The 16,391-nt window shown below is 32.1% G+C and overlaps 2 protein-coding genes and 1 long non-coding RNA gene across 7 annotated transcripts in view; 1 reads left to right on the top strand and 2 right to left on the bottom strand.

The window, feature by feature from the left end:
* LOC143253490 (dynein regulatory complex protein 11) overlaps window positions 1-6,182 on the bottom strand; it is a 49,248-nt gene extending 43,066 nt beyond the window's left edge. For 2 of the 3 annotated variants that reach the window (XM_076507471.1, XM_076507472.1), the window contains exons 1-3: window positions 6,023-6,179; window positions 4,859-4,949; window positions 177-413 (exon numbers count right to left, since the gene is read on the bottom strand). In XM_076507471.1, coding sequence (XP_076363586.1) covers window positions 177-413; window positions 4,859-4,949; window positions 6,023-6,033 — 339 coding nt within the window. In that variant the 5' untranslated portion in view covers window positions 6,034-6,179. Of the gene's footprint in view, window positions 1-176; window positions 414-4,858; window positions 4,950-6,022 lie in introns of all 3 variants that reach the window. The other variant, XR_013029672.1, reaches the window with a different exon arrangement.
* A 3,001-nt stretch (window positions 6,183-9,183) lies between these two features.
* On the top strand, window positions 9,184-11,514 carry LOC143253489 (uncharacterized). The gene is made up of 3 exons (XR_013029671.1): window positions 9,184-9,288; window positions 9,595-9,954; window positions 11,236-11,514. It is a non-coding gene; the product is annotated as an uncharacterized LOC143253489 (long non-coding RNA).
* The window catches only part of IleRS (Isoleucyl-tRNA synthetase), a 39,252-nt gene continuing 33,323 nt past the window's right edge, over window positions 10,463-16,391 (bottom strand). For all 3 annotated transcript variants that reach the window (XM_076507469.1, XM_076507468.1, XM_076507470.1), the window contains exons 27-31: window positions 15,719-15,814; window positions 12,128-12,304; window positions 11,654-11,772; window positions 11,192-11,315; window positions 10,463-10,660 (exon numbers count right to left, since the gene is read on the bottom strand). In XM_076507469.1, the coding sequence (XP_076363584.1) occupies window positions 10,523-10,660; window positions 11,192-11,315; window positions 11,654-11,772; window positions 12,128-12,304; window positions 15,719-15,814 (654 nt within the window). In that variant the 3' untranslated portion in view covers window positions 10,463-10,522. The remainder of the gene's footprint in view (window positions 10,661-11,191; window positions 11,316-11,653; window positions 11,773-12,127; window positions 12,305-15,718; window positions 15,815-16,391) is intronic.

Below are 16,391 nucleotides of genomic sequence, written 5' to 3'. Positions count from 1 at the left end.
ATTAATTCTGAGTTATATTAATTAACATTTCCCAAAAACACTATTATAAGATTTAAGTTTCTAAAAAGGAACCATACATTTTTTTTATTTATTAGAAATATGATTTTTCTTTCAATGCCTGAATAATACATTAAATAAAATAATTAAATAATAATACAATAATACATTAAACTCACTGGAACAAGACTCATTTCAGCAACGAGGTCGTCCAAGAAATGATAATCAGAACATTTAATGGAAACCATTTCACTTTTTAGTTCTAGTACTCTTCCTATAGTGTCATCAAGCAACTGTCGAACTAGTCTTCTCTTCTGGGGGTGGACCATTTGATCGTAACAAGTCTCTAAAGAACGCATGATCTGGATGTAGTTCACATAGAGTTTTGCTACACGTTTGAATGCAACCTGTTGATCCTAAAGTAAGAATCTGTAGTTACTGATAATACTTATATTTACAGTTACATCAATATAAAACTTGTATGTATTCCCTTTCCTAATGAAATGATAAAAAAGTCATTTATTAGAATTCAGTTATATTTTCTATTAAATATGAATTACTCATTTTCCTTCCTATGATAAAGTATGTTTCAGATGGATGTGTTCATACATGAATGATTGTCACTGCAGTATTTATATACACATATTCACCCTCATACATTATACATATACAACAGACAGAAATTGAGTAGATTGTATTAAAATTATTTTGGATTCTTACCTCATTATTATAATCAATGTTGCCATATTTCATCATGTGCTATCTAATGACTGCACATCTTGACAATAGTCCTGCAGTGTAGTTTTCATTTTGGAAAACTATCATGAGGTTGTCATACCCAAAGAAAACAATTCATCCTTGCATGTTTTTTCATAATTCATCTAGTGTATAAGAACAGTGAGTTCCCAGTGCTTACTTCTAAAATTCGCTCACACAGAAACCCATAGATGCTGCATCTGGCAACCAAGCCTGTATGTCTTCTTAAATAATATATGGTAGCATCATTTCCCAGTTGCCTGAGGAATATGATTGATGCATGGATATCCCATGGTAGTAACTTGTGTGCATATGACTTGGATATCCTTTTTCATTATGTTGCATAGTTTTTCCTGAAACACACAAATAGCTTTTGTGGATCCTTACCTGTTACCAAACTGCACTTTGCTTACCACAGCTGGGTCCTGATTCCCCAAAGTGATCTATATCCCATTGTTTTCCAATGCCAATGAATACAACAAGACATCCCTGTCTTAGAAATCTGAACTCACATTTATGATATGACGTATTAATATTCTGCATCATGGGGAGACCATTACCTACTATTCACATAGTGATCAATCTTTGATGGCATCACACTACATAATACAAAACAATGTCAAAATATAGTTCTCATACTTGCCGTTCCATTGTGACTTGTATATTGGCTATGTTTTTCACACGACTTCCTGACCTGAACATTTAAAAGCATATGCTCCAGTTTGCCACTCTATATATATACACATTAAATATATATATGTTTAACACAGCTAGTTTGTCTCTGACAAACATGTAACATCTTACTGAGATGCATTTTGAAATACATTGATGCATCCACTTTATGTCAAAAATATTAAACTAAATATCTTTTAAACAAGTCAAAACCTATTTGACATTTTACTGTGTAAAGTCTCATGTTTTATAATGTACATTTAAGCATATTTTTTGTGTAATAAAAATACATTTTTTAGAAAAATTATATTGGTATTATCAAAGCATTGAAACAAAGCCTGGATTTTTATGACAAAAAACATCTGTGTAAAATCTTGGTACAAAGAATTAAACATGATTGTTATATTCAGAGAAATATCAAAATAATTTATTATTTTTACACTTACAATCATGTGAACAAGTTAGGGCACCCTATGAAAGCCTGTGTATTTGTGTAACATTTTTGGATATATAGATATTTAATCTCAATTTCAACAATACTGAGAGATTATAGGAATATAACTAAACAATTAAAACTGAAGAAAAGACTTTTCAAGATCTTCTGTAAATGTAATTCTACAAAAATGCATATTCAAACTGAGGAAAAAGTTAGGACACCCTACCCCCAAATAGCTAGTCTTACCCCCTTTGTTTTAAATAACTCCAGTGAGACACTTCTTGTAGCCATCTACCAGTCTCTGACATCGGTTGAAGAAAGTTTGCCCCACTCCTCAGTGCAGAATTATTTCAGTTGTGAGATGTTTGATGGGTTTCTTGCATGTACAGCCCACAGTCACCCCACAGCATCTCAATGGGATTAAGATCTGGGCTTTGACTCACTCAGCCATTCCAGGACTCTCAATTTCTTAGTTTTCAGCTAGTTCTTGGTGGATTTATTGGTAAGTTTTGGGTTGTTGTCTTGTTGCAGGGTCCAGTTCTGCTTCAGTTTTAATTTTTGTACAGATGGTCTCACATGATCCTCAAGCACTCTCTGATACACAGTAGAATTCATGGTGGATTCTATGATTGTGAGCTGCCCAGGTCCTGCTGCAGCAAAGCAGCCCCAAACCATGACACTTCCACCTCCATGCTTCACAGTTGGTATGAGGTTCTTTTCCTGGAATGCTGTATTTGGTTTACGCCAAACATGTCCTCTGTTCTGGTGTCCAGATAATTCAATTTTGGACTCATCTGTCCAAAGAACATTATTCCAAAAGTCCTGGTCTTTGTCTACATTCTCTCTGGCAAACTTCAGTCTGGCCTTGATGTTTCTCTTAGAGAGCAAAGGTTTCCTTTTTGCACACCTTCCATGCAAGTTGAACTTATGCAGTCTCTTTCTGATTGTAGAGGCATGCACTTTCACACCAACAGTGCTGTAGGTCCCGTGATGACATGTTAGAGTGTTTGGAGACCTCTTTTAACATCTTGCGGTCTGCTCTTGGGGTGAACTTGCTTGGACGACCAGACCTGGGCATGTTGGCAGTTGTTTTGAAAGCCTTCCACTTGTTTACTATTTTCCAGACAGTGGAATGGCTGATTTCAAAATCTTTTGGGATCTTTATAAATCCCTTGCCAGACTCATAGGCTGCTACAATTTTCTTTCTGAAGGCCTCAGACAGCTCATTTGCTCTCACCATGGTGCTCACTCTCACTTCAACAGTCAGGAGCACACCAAACTAAATGTCTGAGGTTTAAATAGAGCAAGCCTCATTCAAAATGCTGAGTAATGATCTTCTAATCATGTGCACCTGGTGTGAGTTGAGCCATTTTAAGTGGGAATAAAGGTGGGGGTGTCCTAACTTTTTCCTCAGTTAGAATATGCATTTTTGTAGAATTACATTTACAGAAGATCTTGAAAAGTCTTTTCTTCAGTTTTAATTGTTTAGTTATATTCCTATAATCTTGCAGTATTGTTAAAATTGAGATTAAATATCTATATATCCAAAAATGTTACAAAAATACACAGGTTTTCATAGGGTGTCCTAACTTTCTCACATAACTGTACATGACTGTAAAGTAAAGAACTATAAATTACGTTCAAAGATAAATCATCACATGTTGGTTATACAATTCCAACTGTCATTATAAGAGATGAAAAATATACAAATTATTTTGAGACCTAAATCCTTTAGACACAATGATGTGCAGTTTATCATTGCAAAGAGTTACACATGTTTATTAACAATTAGAAATTAATTTAATTATTCAAAAGAAGCATCTTGATTAGTTTATTAAACAACAAAAACAGGTTATTATAAATGGTGCCTAGAAATAATGTGTATTACATTTTCCTTAGAACAAATGAAGATATGTTTCAGCTTGGACAAAACTTCAGTGAAACAGGGCTGTGATGGGAGTTTCAACACACTTACAAATAAATATTTTACCAACACAGCTTTTCAAGATCTTCTTATCTGGCTACTCAGTGGTCAGAAACAACTCCACAATAACCAGAAATCGGTTCATAATTTTATTGTACATCAGAATGAGGTTCATATCAACATCTTATTATCTGGGTACTCAGTGGTCAGAAACAACTCAACAGTAATCATAAGCAGCGTCATTGCTTTATTGTACATCAGAATGAAGTTCATATCAACATCTTGTTATATAGCTACTCAGTGGTCAGAAACAACTCCACAATAACCAGAAACAGGTTCATAGCTTTATTACACATCAGAATGAGGTTCACATCAACATCTTGTTATCTGGCTACTCAGTGGTCAGAAACAACTGAACAGTAACCATAAGCACGTTCATTGCTTTATTATACATCAGAATGATGTTCATATTGCAATTTATTCATCAGAGTCATATTCATACATTGTATCAGCTTCATATATTTGCTAAATCTGTGAGAAAGCAGTTTGGATGGTGACTAATCTTATTAGAAGTTGATTCATAAGTTGTTAACACACTAAAGTAATGTTCTTTATTATTACAATTCAATTAATTAGTATATTAACCACTTATCAAAAGTATAATGGCAATATATAACTACAGGGGGAAAAAATAAAAATTTATGTTTATATAAGTGAATTTTAAGTTACTTATAGTTGTGTCTAACTAAAATAAAACAGGTTATTAAAATCTCACTGTTGTATTTTACCTTTACCATTGTTCATACATCATTTCATTTAAAGGTCTAGATATATATAAAACATTTTGTTGACATATACTAACAGTAACACTGAAGGCACCCAACTGATGAACCGATGTATTTTAACCTTTATAAACAAATATATAAGAAAAGCATTTTGATTAGTTAAATTGATGTCCAGGACACATTTAATCTTTCCTTCCAGTACACATCTTACTCTGATCAGCAATTATCATCGTTTACTTGTATTTTGGATGGATAATATTTTATGCTGTATCAAGATAATGTACATACCCTTTCTGGAAATCGACGTTCACTTGACAAGTCATTGATGAGAGTAGATTTTAAACTTTGCTGAGTTTTTGCCCATAAGATATTGTATGCACTTGAGACACAAAAAGAATTAAAACATTTCATGAGAAAACAACTGGAAATATTCATGAATAAATTAAAAGCTCATTAAATTATATCTTTAGGAATGTTGTTTATTCAGTATTTTCCAACACCTGGTATTTGTTTCTATTACAGTAAGAGACTCTAAATGAATATACAAGATAACAAGAAAGTATCTCAATATGTTTCCATCATGCCACAAATAAACAATAATTTCCTCAATGTTGAATCTGTTCCTCTAAAAACATAATATTACAATGATAGAAGAATACTGAAATCCAGTTGCTAGATTACTGTTTCCTTCAGAGCCCCCAATACTGTACAATAAATACTTAAAAACATATTATAAAGGCACAATTTTTTAATGATAAAATCTGTTTATCTGAACCTTAGTTAATGTTTTTTGGAAAAACCCAGCTATATTACATTATAAGAAATGTGCCAACTGTTTTTCCATGAATCTACTTTTATGATTTTTAAAACTGAATTTGTCACAATTACATGCATATAAGCTCACCTTATCAGTAACAAAATTATTTGATATGTTTAATACCAACAATAAACAGTGTTTCAATGATTTTAGTTTTCAAATTGTTGCTATCAGCTAGGGAAAACTAGATTTTGAAAAAAAGTATATAGTTCATTGGAATTATAAAAATGATGGAGTGATTTTTGTTGAAAATATATTTCTGCTTATGTCTATCTTCAAAGAACTTAAATATAAAAATCCAATGCAATAGTTAAATAACCTGCTGTGTTTTTTTTTCTATGATTATTGTACTTTTAAGTTTCATATATTTTTGGAATACTTTTATTTTTGTTTGATATCAGCTTTAACTGTTTAATTAATATGCCTATTTTAATTGTATAGCATTTTTGATTCATTTACAACCAGGTAGTTTTTGTTGTTGTTGTTTGTTTGTTTTTTTCATATGATAGTCTTAGCTTATTAACTTATTCATGCGACCAACTTTACGAAATGGTTTATTGGTACTTTACTCTGTTTTACTTTTTAAATTTATTTATTTTATATATTTAAAACTTCTGCCAGTGTAAGGTACTCACTTATGAGACATCCTACTTCAATTTTGTTTGTTTTGATTAAATAATATTATTTACTTATTATACAGACTTCTAAACACGCAAGATACCTTTATATAAGTTATAAGCCTAAAATCTATGCGTAAAACACGCCGCTTATTTACATATTCTATTTCAATTTCTGTTAGTTGTCATGACAACGCTACTTGCTAACAGAGTACAAGCTCTCTCTTGATTAATATTGCAATTCTAGTAAAAAAAATATTTCATTGTGCTATAATTTAAAGAAATAAATAATTTAAAACAGGTGAGAAAGTTCAAAAATTAAGACGAATATTATTAACCTAAAATAACATATTCATGCCAAGTTGTTTTATATTTTATGAAAACATGAAAGTTGTTTAAACAGACCACAACGGGCCCTGCATGGCCAAGAGTATTAAGGCGTTCGACTCATAATCCGAACGTCATGGGTTTGAATCCCGTTTGCACCAACATATGCTCGACCGTGGGGGCATTATAATGTCACAGTCAATTCCACTCTTTGTTGGTAAAAGAGTAGCCCAAGAGTTGGTGGTAAGTGGTAATGACTAGGTGCCTTCTTGACGATGACCGAAGAAGGTCGAAACGTTGTTTGCTCTTCTATGTAAAATATTTTCTCAACCCAAACGAGCCGTTTTTGCATATAAATTTCTCAACAAGTGGGTTTCTCGACATCACTGATCACTAGTTTTCAATAGTATTTATAGTCGTTGCAGGTTTATAATACTGTAACTTGAATGACAACAGCAAATTTAAGAAATGTTTTGAATACATAGGAAATTTATAGGATCTGGGAATAGTTTATAGCTCACATTACATTGACGAAAACATAAATCGCGATCCACAAATTGTGGCCGATTTTATTTGCTGTAAGTGATGGTCAAATCCCATTATTTGTTTAGTGCAGTGGTTCCCGACCATTCTATATCAGTTACCCTAATCAGACCTACGAGGCATCAGCGTACTATGGACGTATATAATTTCTTTAAATAAATCTGAGGGTCTTTTAAGAAAGAAGGAAAATCAAAAGAAATAATTCAAGTGTGAATCGACAGCACGTGAACTTTGAGTGCTGACTTGTAGAAAACAATCATGATTCACTGAAACTGTCTTCCATGTTCGAGGAATGGACTATATTTTCTTTTTAATATTTATTGTATCAAAGGTTTAAAACCACTTGTTTAGAGTTGCTGTTGTTGCTATATTCCTTCTTTCTAACTTATCACTTTAAAATTAGGGACAACTAGAATAGATAGCCCTCGAGCGGTCTATGATGACGAGAAACTCACTTGAAGTAAAAACGTATTCTAAAGACGGCTGATATGGGTATCAAAACTTCAATTAAAATAAGGTACAAAACAACGTTGCGACTTTCTTAGGCCATCTTCAGGTTACAAAAAGAGTTTTCAACTGACTGTTGCTACGCACATGTCTTTGGCACGAGAGTGTAAATGGTATGACAATGTAGGGAGTGTTGCAGTTGGATGCTAAGTTATTAATATAGGTATTAAGGTGTTCCTTTGTATTAGTTCAATTTTGGTTTAAGTTCTTGTATAAGTAGGACTTCTTTGATTTTGCGTTTGTTTGTATTTGTTTCCCTATTTAGTATGTAGTAAAACTCAAACAAATAAATATTTGTGATGAGTATCTTTCTGCAATCAATGATTATTAGTAGTCTGTAGGTACTTTCTCTATACACCCAGTAAATACATCTAGCTTAGTATCAATAAACACTTCTCTACTTAAACAGTAGAAAATAGTATGTTCCATAGGAGTGATTCACTCTATCCACTATGACCTTGCACAATAGTGGACTAGAATAGTAGCAGACGAACTTTTTCTCAGTAAACTGTTATGGGAAATAAGGTATGGTTCTTGGTACAAGTGTCAAAGGTTTATGGGTAGTGGTTGGCGGATAAAAAAAGAAAGTCATCAGCATAAAGCACTCATGCTACTACTGACTTATGTTTGCTGTCACGTTGTGTGATAAAATTATAAAAGAAGCTAGTCAAACATTGAAATATTACCACGAACTTCCATACTTGGAGCTGGACATTTCAAATATTGTGGCTATCTCAGACCACTTATGTCAGAAAAAAACCGAAGATTATGAATGTAAAGATTGTACTGTTGAACACTGAAAATGTTTGGTAGGTTGAACTAGTCACATCTCATGCTGTTTAGCAGCGATAGAAGAGCAAGCTGTGAAGAAGAGCCCATGAAATACAAGGCTCCAGCTATGAGACAGCTCGATTCACCATTAATGCTGAGACAGCTTCAACATCACTTCTAACTTTCTATCAACTTGATGACAATACAAATGTGTACACAAGGCAAAGATGTGAAGGAATGGTTTTCTGAAAATGAGATGAACATTTACAAACATTGAGAGGTGTCAACGTCGCACTATATTAATAATGGGGAAACAAACAAAGAAATAGTATTATTGATAGTAGAACATACTATTTCGAAAAACACTGGTCTGTCTTCTTCTAGTCTGATCAGTACTGAGCAATCCAGGATTTATACACAGTTACAAAGACAAAAAACAAGTATTAAATGTGACGGAAATTATTTCAGTAGGTGATAGGATATAGGTAAAAGTCAAGTCTGATCAATTGTAAGAGCAGGGAATAGACATTGCTAAACACAGCTAATATCTAAAGAATTTGTATCTATATTGAAACAGTCCTATGTATCTCACAACTATCTTAACATTTAAAAGATCCATTCAAACGTGCTACAACAAAATTTGACATTAAGATTTTCAAGGCGATTTACTTAGTTGTCATTCATGACCTGCAGCTCTTTCTAGCTAGCAAATAAATTATATTTTTAATATTGTAAGTTATAATAACTACTAGTGATCTGTTCACTCTGAGTAATCAGACCTTGGATTGTAGTCTTACAAGTCCGTAAATGTAATGCTGACCCACTAGATGGCTTTACATCAAGACGGTGGTAACTGTGAATAGTTAAAAGATGATACTTTATAACACAGCAGTTTTTGCGAGTTATTTATGTTGGAGATTTTTTTTACTGACGGCACTTGCAACCAGGTTAACAGTAACAAGTTGTATAGTATCAATAAACTAGTGTTTTATAACCAAAGAGTTAATAAAAGTTCATTATTAATAACCTTAGAGGGCGCTGACTCGTCAATCTTCCTTTCGTTCATGTTAAGCCTATCGAAACTTCTTCAGACAGGTTGCCTACGAGAAATTCATCCACTGGAATTTATTTGCTAAGTAAGCCTTTCAAGAAATATTTAGTGAGCCATTATGGTTTGTTCATAGTATTCTAAAATTATTTGTAAAAATAAAGATTATCTGTCATGAGATTGTTACACCAGATATTTTGCGTACTTTATTCGATGTTCAATATATATATAAAAACAGGATGTTCAGCTAACTTTCAAATAGTACAGATTATTGTGCATCATAAATTAATATGTTGAATGAAAAAAAAAGTTAAAAACCACAGGTGTATTTTCAAGGATAATGACGAAGTACCTTCCGTGTCTTATTTACAGTATTTTTTTTTTTTAAATTAAGATCCCATTATATATACGCATGGGAAACGTTTACCGAGTCATTGTAGAACGTCCATAGTTCAGTTTAAGAAATATTTACTCCATCTGGAAGAAGGTCTAAATAAAGAAGTACAGAGTTGGACCTAAACATTTTCACTCAAATCATGGATTCTCGACTCGTGCCTTGGCTTCACTGACAGCCTGTTCAGTTTCCAGTGTTATTAGAATAAAATTACTAATTCCAGGACTTGTATTACCAGGACTCCAATATTCTTACTTGTCCTTAGTTTTCCAGTTTTCTAGAGAAAATCCAATATTTTCTGGCAACCATACAGACTAAGAAAATAGATTTACTCCTATACTCACCATGCAGACTACAAAGGTAAATTTACTCATTATATCTCAACATATATTGAACACAAATCCTGTCTACTCTATGTTGAAAATTTTTTAATATGACAGACCTTGTTTAGTTTGCTTAATAATCGATTTTAGGAATATAATGAAAACAATGAGCCAACAAATTTATTGATAATTATATAATGTAATACTTTGGTGTTTGTGACATATAAATCAACCACAACAGAGATACTGAAAATATCCTGCCTTTGTTTTCTGTGAAGAACAGAAAATGTCATATGCTGGTGAAAGTCTATTTAATTTTACATGTTGTGTTTTGTAACTGGGTAATTATTGACAAGAATAAATCTCATGATATCTACTTTACTAAGATTTGATAAGAACTAATAACTTAAATCAAGATTTTATTAGAGAACCATACTGTTTGCGCTATGGTTTCAAAACCTGTTCTTAAACACAGTTACTTTTGTCAAGTAACTCTGTTCAGTCAAAAATTTTCTTAATTCCAGAAGCCCACAAAGAAAACTGAATTTAAATTAAACACTGAAAGGTTTTATTCTTCCATAACATCAGCTGCAGAAGTTCTCCAGTCATTCTACATAAGCATACAATGTCTGTGAATGTAACTTTTGAACATCATCTTTTGTTAAATTAGTAAAGACTTTCTTTTTGTCTCGGGATGGTGTCAGAAGAACTCTTCTTCCTTGCAGACCAAACACAACCTGCACCTGAAAAACAAAGATCAAATAAGTTTTCACAATCAACTACTGTACACTTAGAACACAGACTACCATATGTTATGAAGATATTTTAAAATAATTAAACTGATTACAGTTTTTTCCAAATTGGTTTTATTCTTCAAGAACATTTATGTGAACTATAATAAAAAAAACTTAAGACAATCACCTACTTTTAACCCTTTGTTAATTTCTAAACTATCACCAAAACCTGTACTACTGAATTAATTTTGTTCTCCTTACAATAAATTTCTTAAGGAAAGTTATTCTGTCAATCACATTGTTTTTATATTCCTTTAAAAAGAGAATTTATAATAAAGCTGTAAGACTCACTTTTAAATAATTGAATTAATAAAAATCTTTGTACAAAAAATATTTCTAATGCTTTGTATAAACCAGTTATTCTCATATAACACCTGAAAATATAGAAGTAGCTTCCTGTTTTCTGTTGTACAGTCTTATTTCAACCAAATTCTTTAAAAATTTGAGAAGTAACATCAGAATATTATACTGTGAATTTACCTGTTTTACTAATTCACTGAATGTCAACTGGAAATCCCCTACAGGGTTCTCCAAAAACACGGTGGCCTTGCAAGATGTAGCTCCCATCCGTGGCTCAGAGTCACACAGCTCAATATTGATGTACCTGGATAAAAAGGAAACTTTAAAATATGGAGTCTATGGGTGATCTTTCATATTACACACTTATAGGATGGAGTTAATAAAATATATGTATTCGTATCACTCTAAATCAGAGAAAATAATTTTTAAAATGTCTTATTTGACAAGAGAAAATGAATGAATGTTGAAGAGTTTACAAAAAGAAATAAAATCATAAATGAAAAGATGGTGTTGGTTCCACATTACTCAGAACAGTGCCAGAACACTTACCATAAGTTATCATAATACATTTAAAATGGCCTGAGCCACTTACATCCCATTTTGAGATGTTAAGTTTTTTTTATATGTAAAAGTGTTCCGTACTTGCAAAATGGAAGTCCGTTCGTTGAACTAAACTGAGAAGTTTGATTCTCGGGTGAGTCTGCAGGGGTTTCGTCCATACCACCCTTTACAATCACCATCTCTAAACTAGCACCTTTAAGCTAAAATAAGAAAGAAACACAATGTGGAATGTAAAAGGATATGTTTTGTCTCCTTTAAAACTTGAATTCTATTATACTTCAATAATGATAATTACCTCCAAGTGATAGTGTTTGTTACAGAAAAAAAAACTAACATTCTGTTTGACGGTCATAAGAATGATATAACTGATAAATAAAGATGTAAAAAACATTGGTTAACATGTTTTAAATAATATATCTCTACAAGGCTAATATAATAAAGCTAAAACACTTGGTTATTTACTTTATGGAATCTTGTAATGACAACTAAATGACTTGAAACACAATTAATGGTAATGGATCACAGTATCAATGAGCAAGTAACAGCTGTACATACTTCCTGAGTTTCTTGTATAATAACCTCAGAATTACAAGTAGCATGCTCGGTAAACAATGGTGCTTTAATGGTATTTTCTATAAACTCTCTGTGATTCTGTATTACAGTCTCCATCTGGTGGCCTGGTGGTTGTATGGTCAGGTAGATGACTACTGGATCAGAAGGAACTAGGTGTGCCTACAATTTACCCAGGTAGTCAGTAAACACAAGCTCACTACATACAAAAATTTTACACTAATCAAGAAACACAAATTCAATATAAAGAAAGACGTTTAAAAACAACATTACATAGTAGCTGTAAGGATGAATCATTGTGTGTAATTACTAATTATCATACAAACATAATTACCTAGTAATTATCATAACAATGAGTAAAACAGGACACCAATAAACCTACCATGAACCCTTTTGTTACAGGCTCAGTCTAACATAAAAGAGTTTATCTACACATTTGCACACATTAATATTTCCATTATAACTTTTGGTACAGCATGTGTATCTTTATAAAAATTGGTAGACTTTTAGTAAAGGTTACAAGTTTTTTGTACACAAAAAATAAGATTTTGTAATGAAATATTTTTACTAAAGATTTGTATTACTAGTTGCAAAGTGATTTCAGGTTATGATTTAAAACAAAAATTATTCTTTGTTCCAAAAACCTCAAATAAATCTCTAAAACCTCCTAATTATATTTCAAACATTTGTTTTCAGTAAGTATTTATATTTATGTTATTTTCTATACTCTGTGTGAGGTCCATCACTTAAACAGTCTTGTAACCATTATAAAACAAAAGGTAATAAATATAAATACTTTTTTTCGTGCTAGAATAACTATATAACATGAAAATACAAATGTTTAGTCTAAGTAGCCTAAGTCTCATAACATTATATATCAGGAGTGGCCAGCTAGGCATGTTTCCAGAACCACACTTAAGGAGTCGACATTGGCAAGATCCAGGGGAAATAAAAGAATTATATGACTATATATAATTCTAACACAAAATGACACAAATGGACAATGTAGCACAGTGGTATTTGATGATGTCATATGGTACTGTATCTTGTTTGTTATCAGTCGGATTAGGCTTATTTACTGCATGGACATTAATATGTCGTAATCTAACAACTTTAATACAATATTTTTGTCATTTTTGCATGGGTGATGCTATTTAATAAGTATAAATCAAGAATGTAAAGAGAGTATTTAAGTTATAACGGGAAGAAGAATTTGTACTTATAAAAAACAACAAGGGTAAGTCATTGTGTCTCAAGGCCAATAATCTGAAGTACCACCATGACACTCATCACCTTAACTTTAGCCGAGAATTTTCTACCTGTTCTGATTTAAGGTGAAGTAGAATATGTTCTCTGAAACCTAAATTTGACAATCAAATGACAGTCATGTCAGTATCTACTACACAGCCAGACATCATGATGGAAGCCAGACCTATTTCAGCTTTTAACATTAAGCAAGTAAAACGCTCTTACTCTGAGGATAATTCATTAAGAAACACATTGCAGAAGTAATTTTTGTTTTAGATTCTGAAAACAACTAAAAATTCAAAATTTGATTTAAAAATATCTGCCCCCAGATACATGATAGAAAGATGCATTCCTGTAATTATTCCTAATATTTTCATTAAATTACAAAATGACTAATTGTTTGGTACTTAGTCTTGCTTCGGATGAAACCACAGATATCAACGATAAGCCACCATACTTTTTCGGTACGTGACTAATGAATTAAATGTGAATAAGGAGTTGTTAGATCTGAAGGATACAACTCAAGGACATAAAAGTAGCTCTTGATGTTGCAGTTCATAAAGCTGGTGTGCCTACTGTCTGTGGAACAACTGATGTGGTTCAATGGCTCGCACAGAAACTGGGTTGTGGGACTGTTAAAGAGCAACAGTAAACATCCCTATTTTCTCCCAGTTCAGTGTATCAATCATAGAGAACATCTAACAGCTAAACACTTTAAATATGAAAATGTGATAGAGATAATTCAGAAAATTGTCAATTATATTTGTACAAAAGCAAAAACATGTCGGCAGTTGAAAAACTTTCTACAAGAAATTGATAAAGCTTTCCAATGAAGTCTTGTGGTTTTGATGATCAGTTAGCAATGCTTTAAGCAAATTTGTTGTTGTTGTTGGAACCAACTAAACACTTTCTTACAGAAGAAGACAAAGTTTTTCCTCACCTAGATGATGCTCGATGGTTAAGAGATGGCCTTTTTCACAGATGTTATAAAACATTTAGCTTCACTAAATTTCTCTCTACAAGGAAAAATGTAAACTTGTTTCCTATGTAGTACAACTCACATTCAGTTTCCAAAAGTGAAGCTCTTACAAAGCAACCACAGATAAAAAAAAGTAAGTAATTTTCTTGTCTCAATAAATTGAAGCAGACTTTGTATGAAAGTGAAATAAAAATATCCATAAAAGATTTCATTAGCAAACTAGATGGGCTTGCAAATGATCTTGAAATTGATTTTGTGACTTGAAACCTTTTAAGGTGTCTTTTGTCATTTTAGAAAATCCATTTCTAATAATGTGATATGAAATAGCTGTCCCATTTCACAGCCCATTGCAGCAAATGCAACAGCTCTTGAAATGGAGCTATTGGAGGTTCAGGGGGGTTTAAAAAAAATTAAAAACAGTTGTAGTTCAACTGTAGAAATTGGAAACATGTTCCTGAAAACAAATTTTCAAATATCAAACAGTGACTGATTTCCATATTCAGTACTACATATAATTGCAATGCTCTTTTTTATACAATGAAGCTAATTAAATCAAAGCACAGGTATGTGCTGACCAATAAACACTTAACTTAGCTTGTAAGAACCACAATAACATCTAATAACCAGATTTCAAGAAGTTGATGACCACAACTGAAACCAAAACAGCAAGGTAACTGTGTAAAAAACATACTGCATTCATTCAAAGGAAATTACATTTAATAGAGTAATGTGTTCATCGCATGTGAGTATTTGAATTGTACTTTGTTTATGTGAGGACAATCCGTTTGTAATCACTAAAAAAAAGTTACTTGGGCTTTTTACTTAAAATCTTTGAATGACCAGATGTCTTGCACAAGCCACACTGCTGGCTTCCAAGGGTTAAAAGTACAAAATACCTACTAATGATAAAAACATGATTTTTGTACAACACTAAACATGAAAAATTTGGTTATATAAAGTTGTCCACGAATGAACATACATGTGGTTATAACTGTGTGATGCCAAATATACTAAATACATATAAAAAATATTTTTAGTTGCAAATTTAATAAAACAAACTTTATATATCTCCAATAGAAGGCATAACTGTAAAATCCGAGTTAATCTACCACAGATAACACTACAAGCAAAATAACAAATATTCACCGAGTTCTTTATACATTGAATAATGAAAGCTTTACTTCCAGCTGTTTAAGAACCAAGGTCTTTTATTCCAACATTTTACACAAACAAGATATACTTAAAGAAAATAACACAAAAAAACAAAGAATGTTCTCATTTCTAGTGATTCCAGGACTTCTGAAATCAATCAAGATTTGACAAATAAAACAAGAGTCTTTATAATTTACCTTTTTTCGGAGCTTCTGAATGCGGTTTATAACCTCTCTGGCATTTCCTTCATCCACCATGGACTGGTCAGGAGTGACATCCAGAAGTATCAGAACCTGACCAATCAGATGTAAAACAAGAATTACTCTTGTATCATTTGTACTTGGAAATAAAATATGGACATAATTAAGAAATTTTCTGTCTATCAATAGAAAAAAAGTTTCCTTTGAATGGTACAAGTTCTTATAAATAGCTTTCTGTCTCAATATTGTATAGAAAAATCTTTGACTCAAAACATATACCCCTCCTGAGAGCTAGGTTTGACACTCACACCATGAAGAGAACAGAGCCAAATATGTATCTTTGTTTTTAACAAAATCAGTCCATGAAGTAATAATGTCAAGTATCTGGAAGTAGTATTACTCCAGATGTAAAATAATCCACTGAAAGCAAATAATTGTCAAGTCTACAAGTTAATGTGGATTCCAAGTGGATTACAAACCTGGATTTGCATGGACAGTATTTTGTTAAGTATTATAGCATACAACAACAATAATAGTTCCTGCTAACAATAACTAAAATCATTAGAATAAGGACTAAAGTTTGAAATAATTGCAATAGATTTCCATTAATGCATCACATCTTTTGAGAACATTTTGGCATTACAGTGAAATATAATACTTGTGTTACAAG

This window comes from Tachypleus tridentatus, chromosome 6 (genome assembly GCF_004210375.1).
Source record: "Tachypleus tridentatus isolate NWPU-2018 chromosome 6, ASM421037v1, whole genome shotgun sequence".
In the NCBI taxonomy this organism is placed as follows: domain Eukaryota; kingdom Metazoa; phylum Arthropoda; class Merostomata; order Xiphosura; family Limulidae; genus Tachypleus; species Tachypleus tridentatus.
Note: the sequence above shows the minus strand (reverse complement) of the source record. Positions and strands in the feature narration are given on the sequence as shown.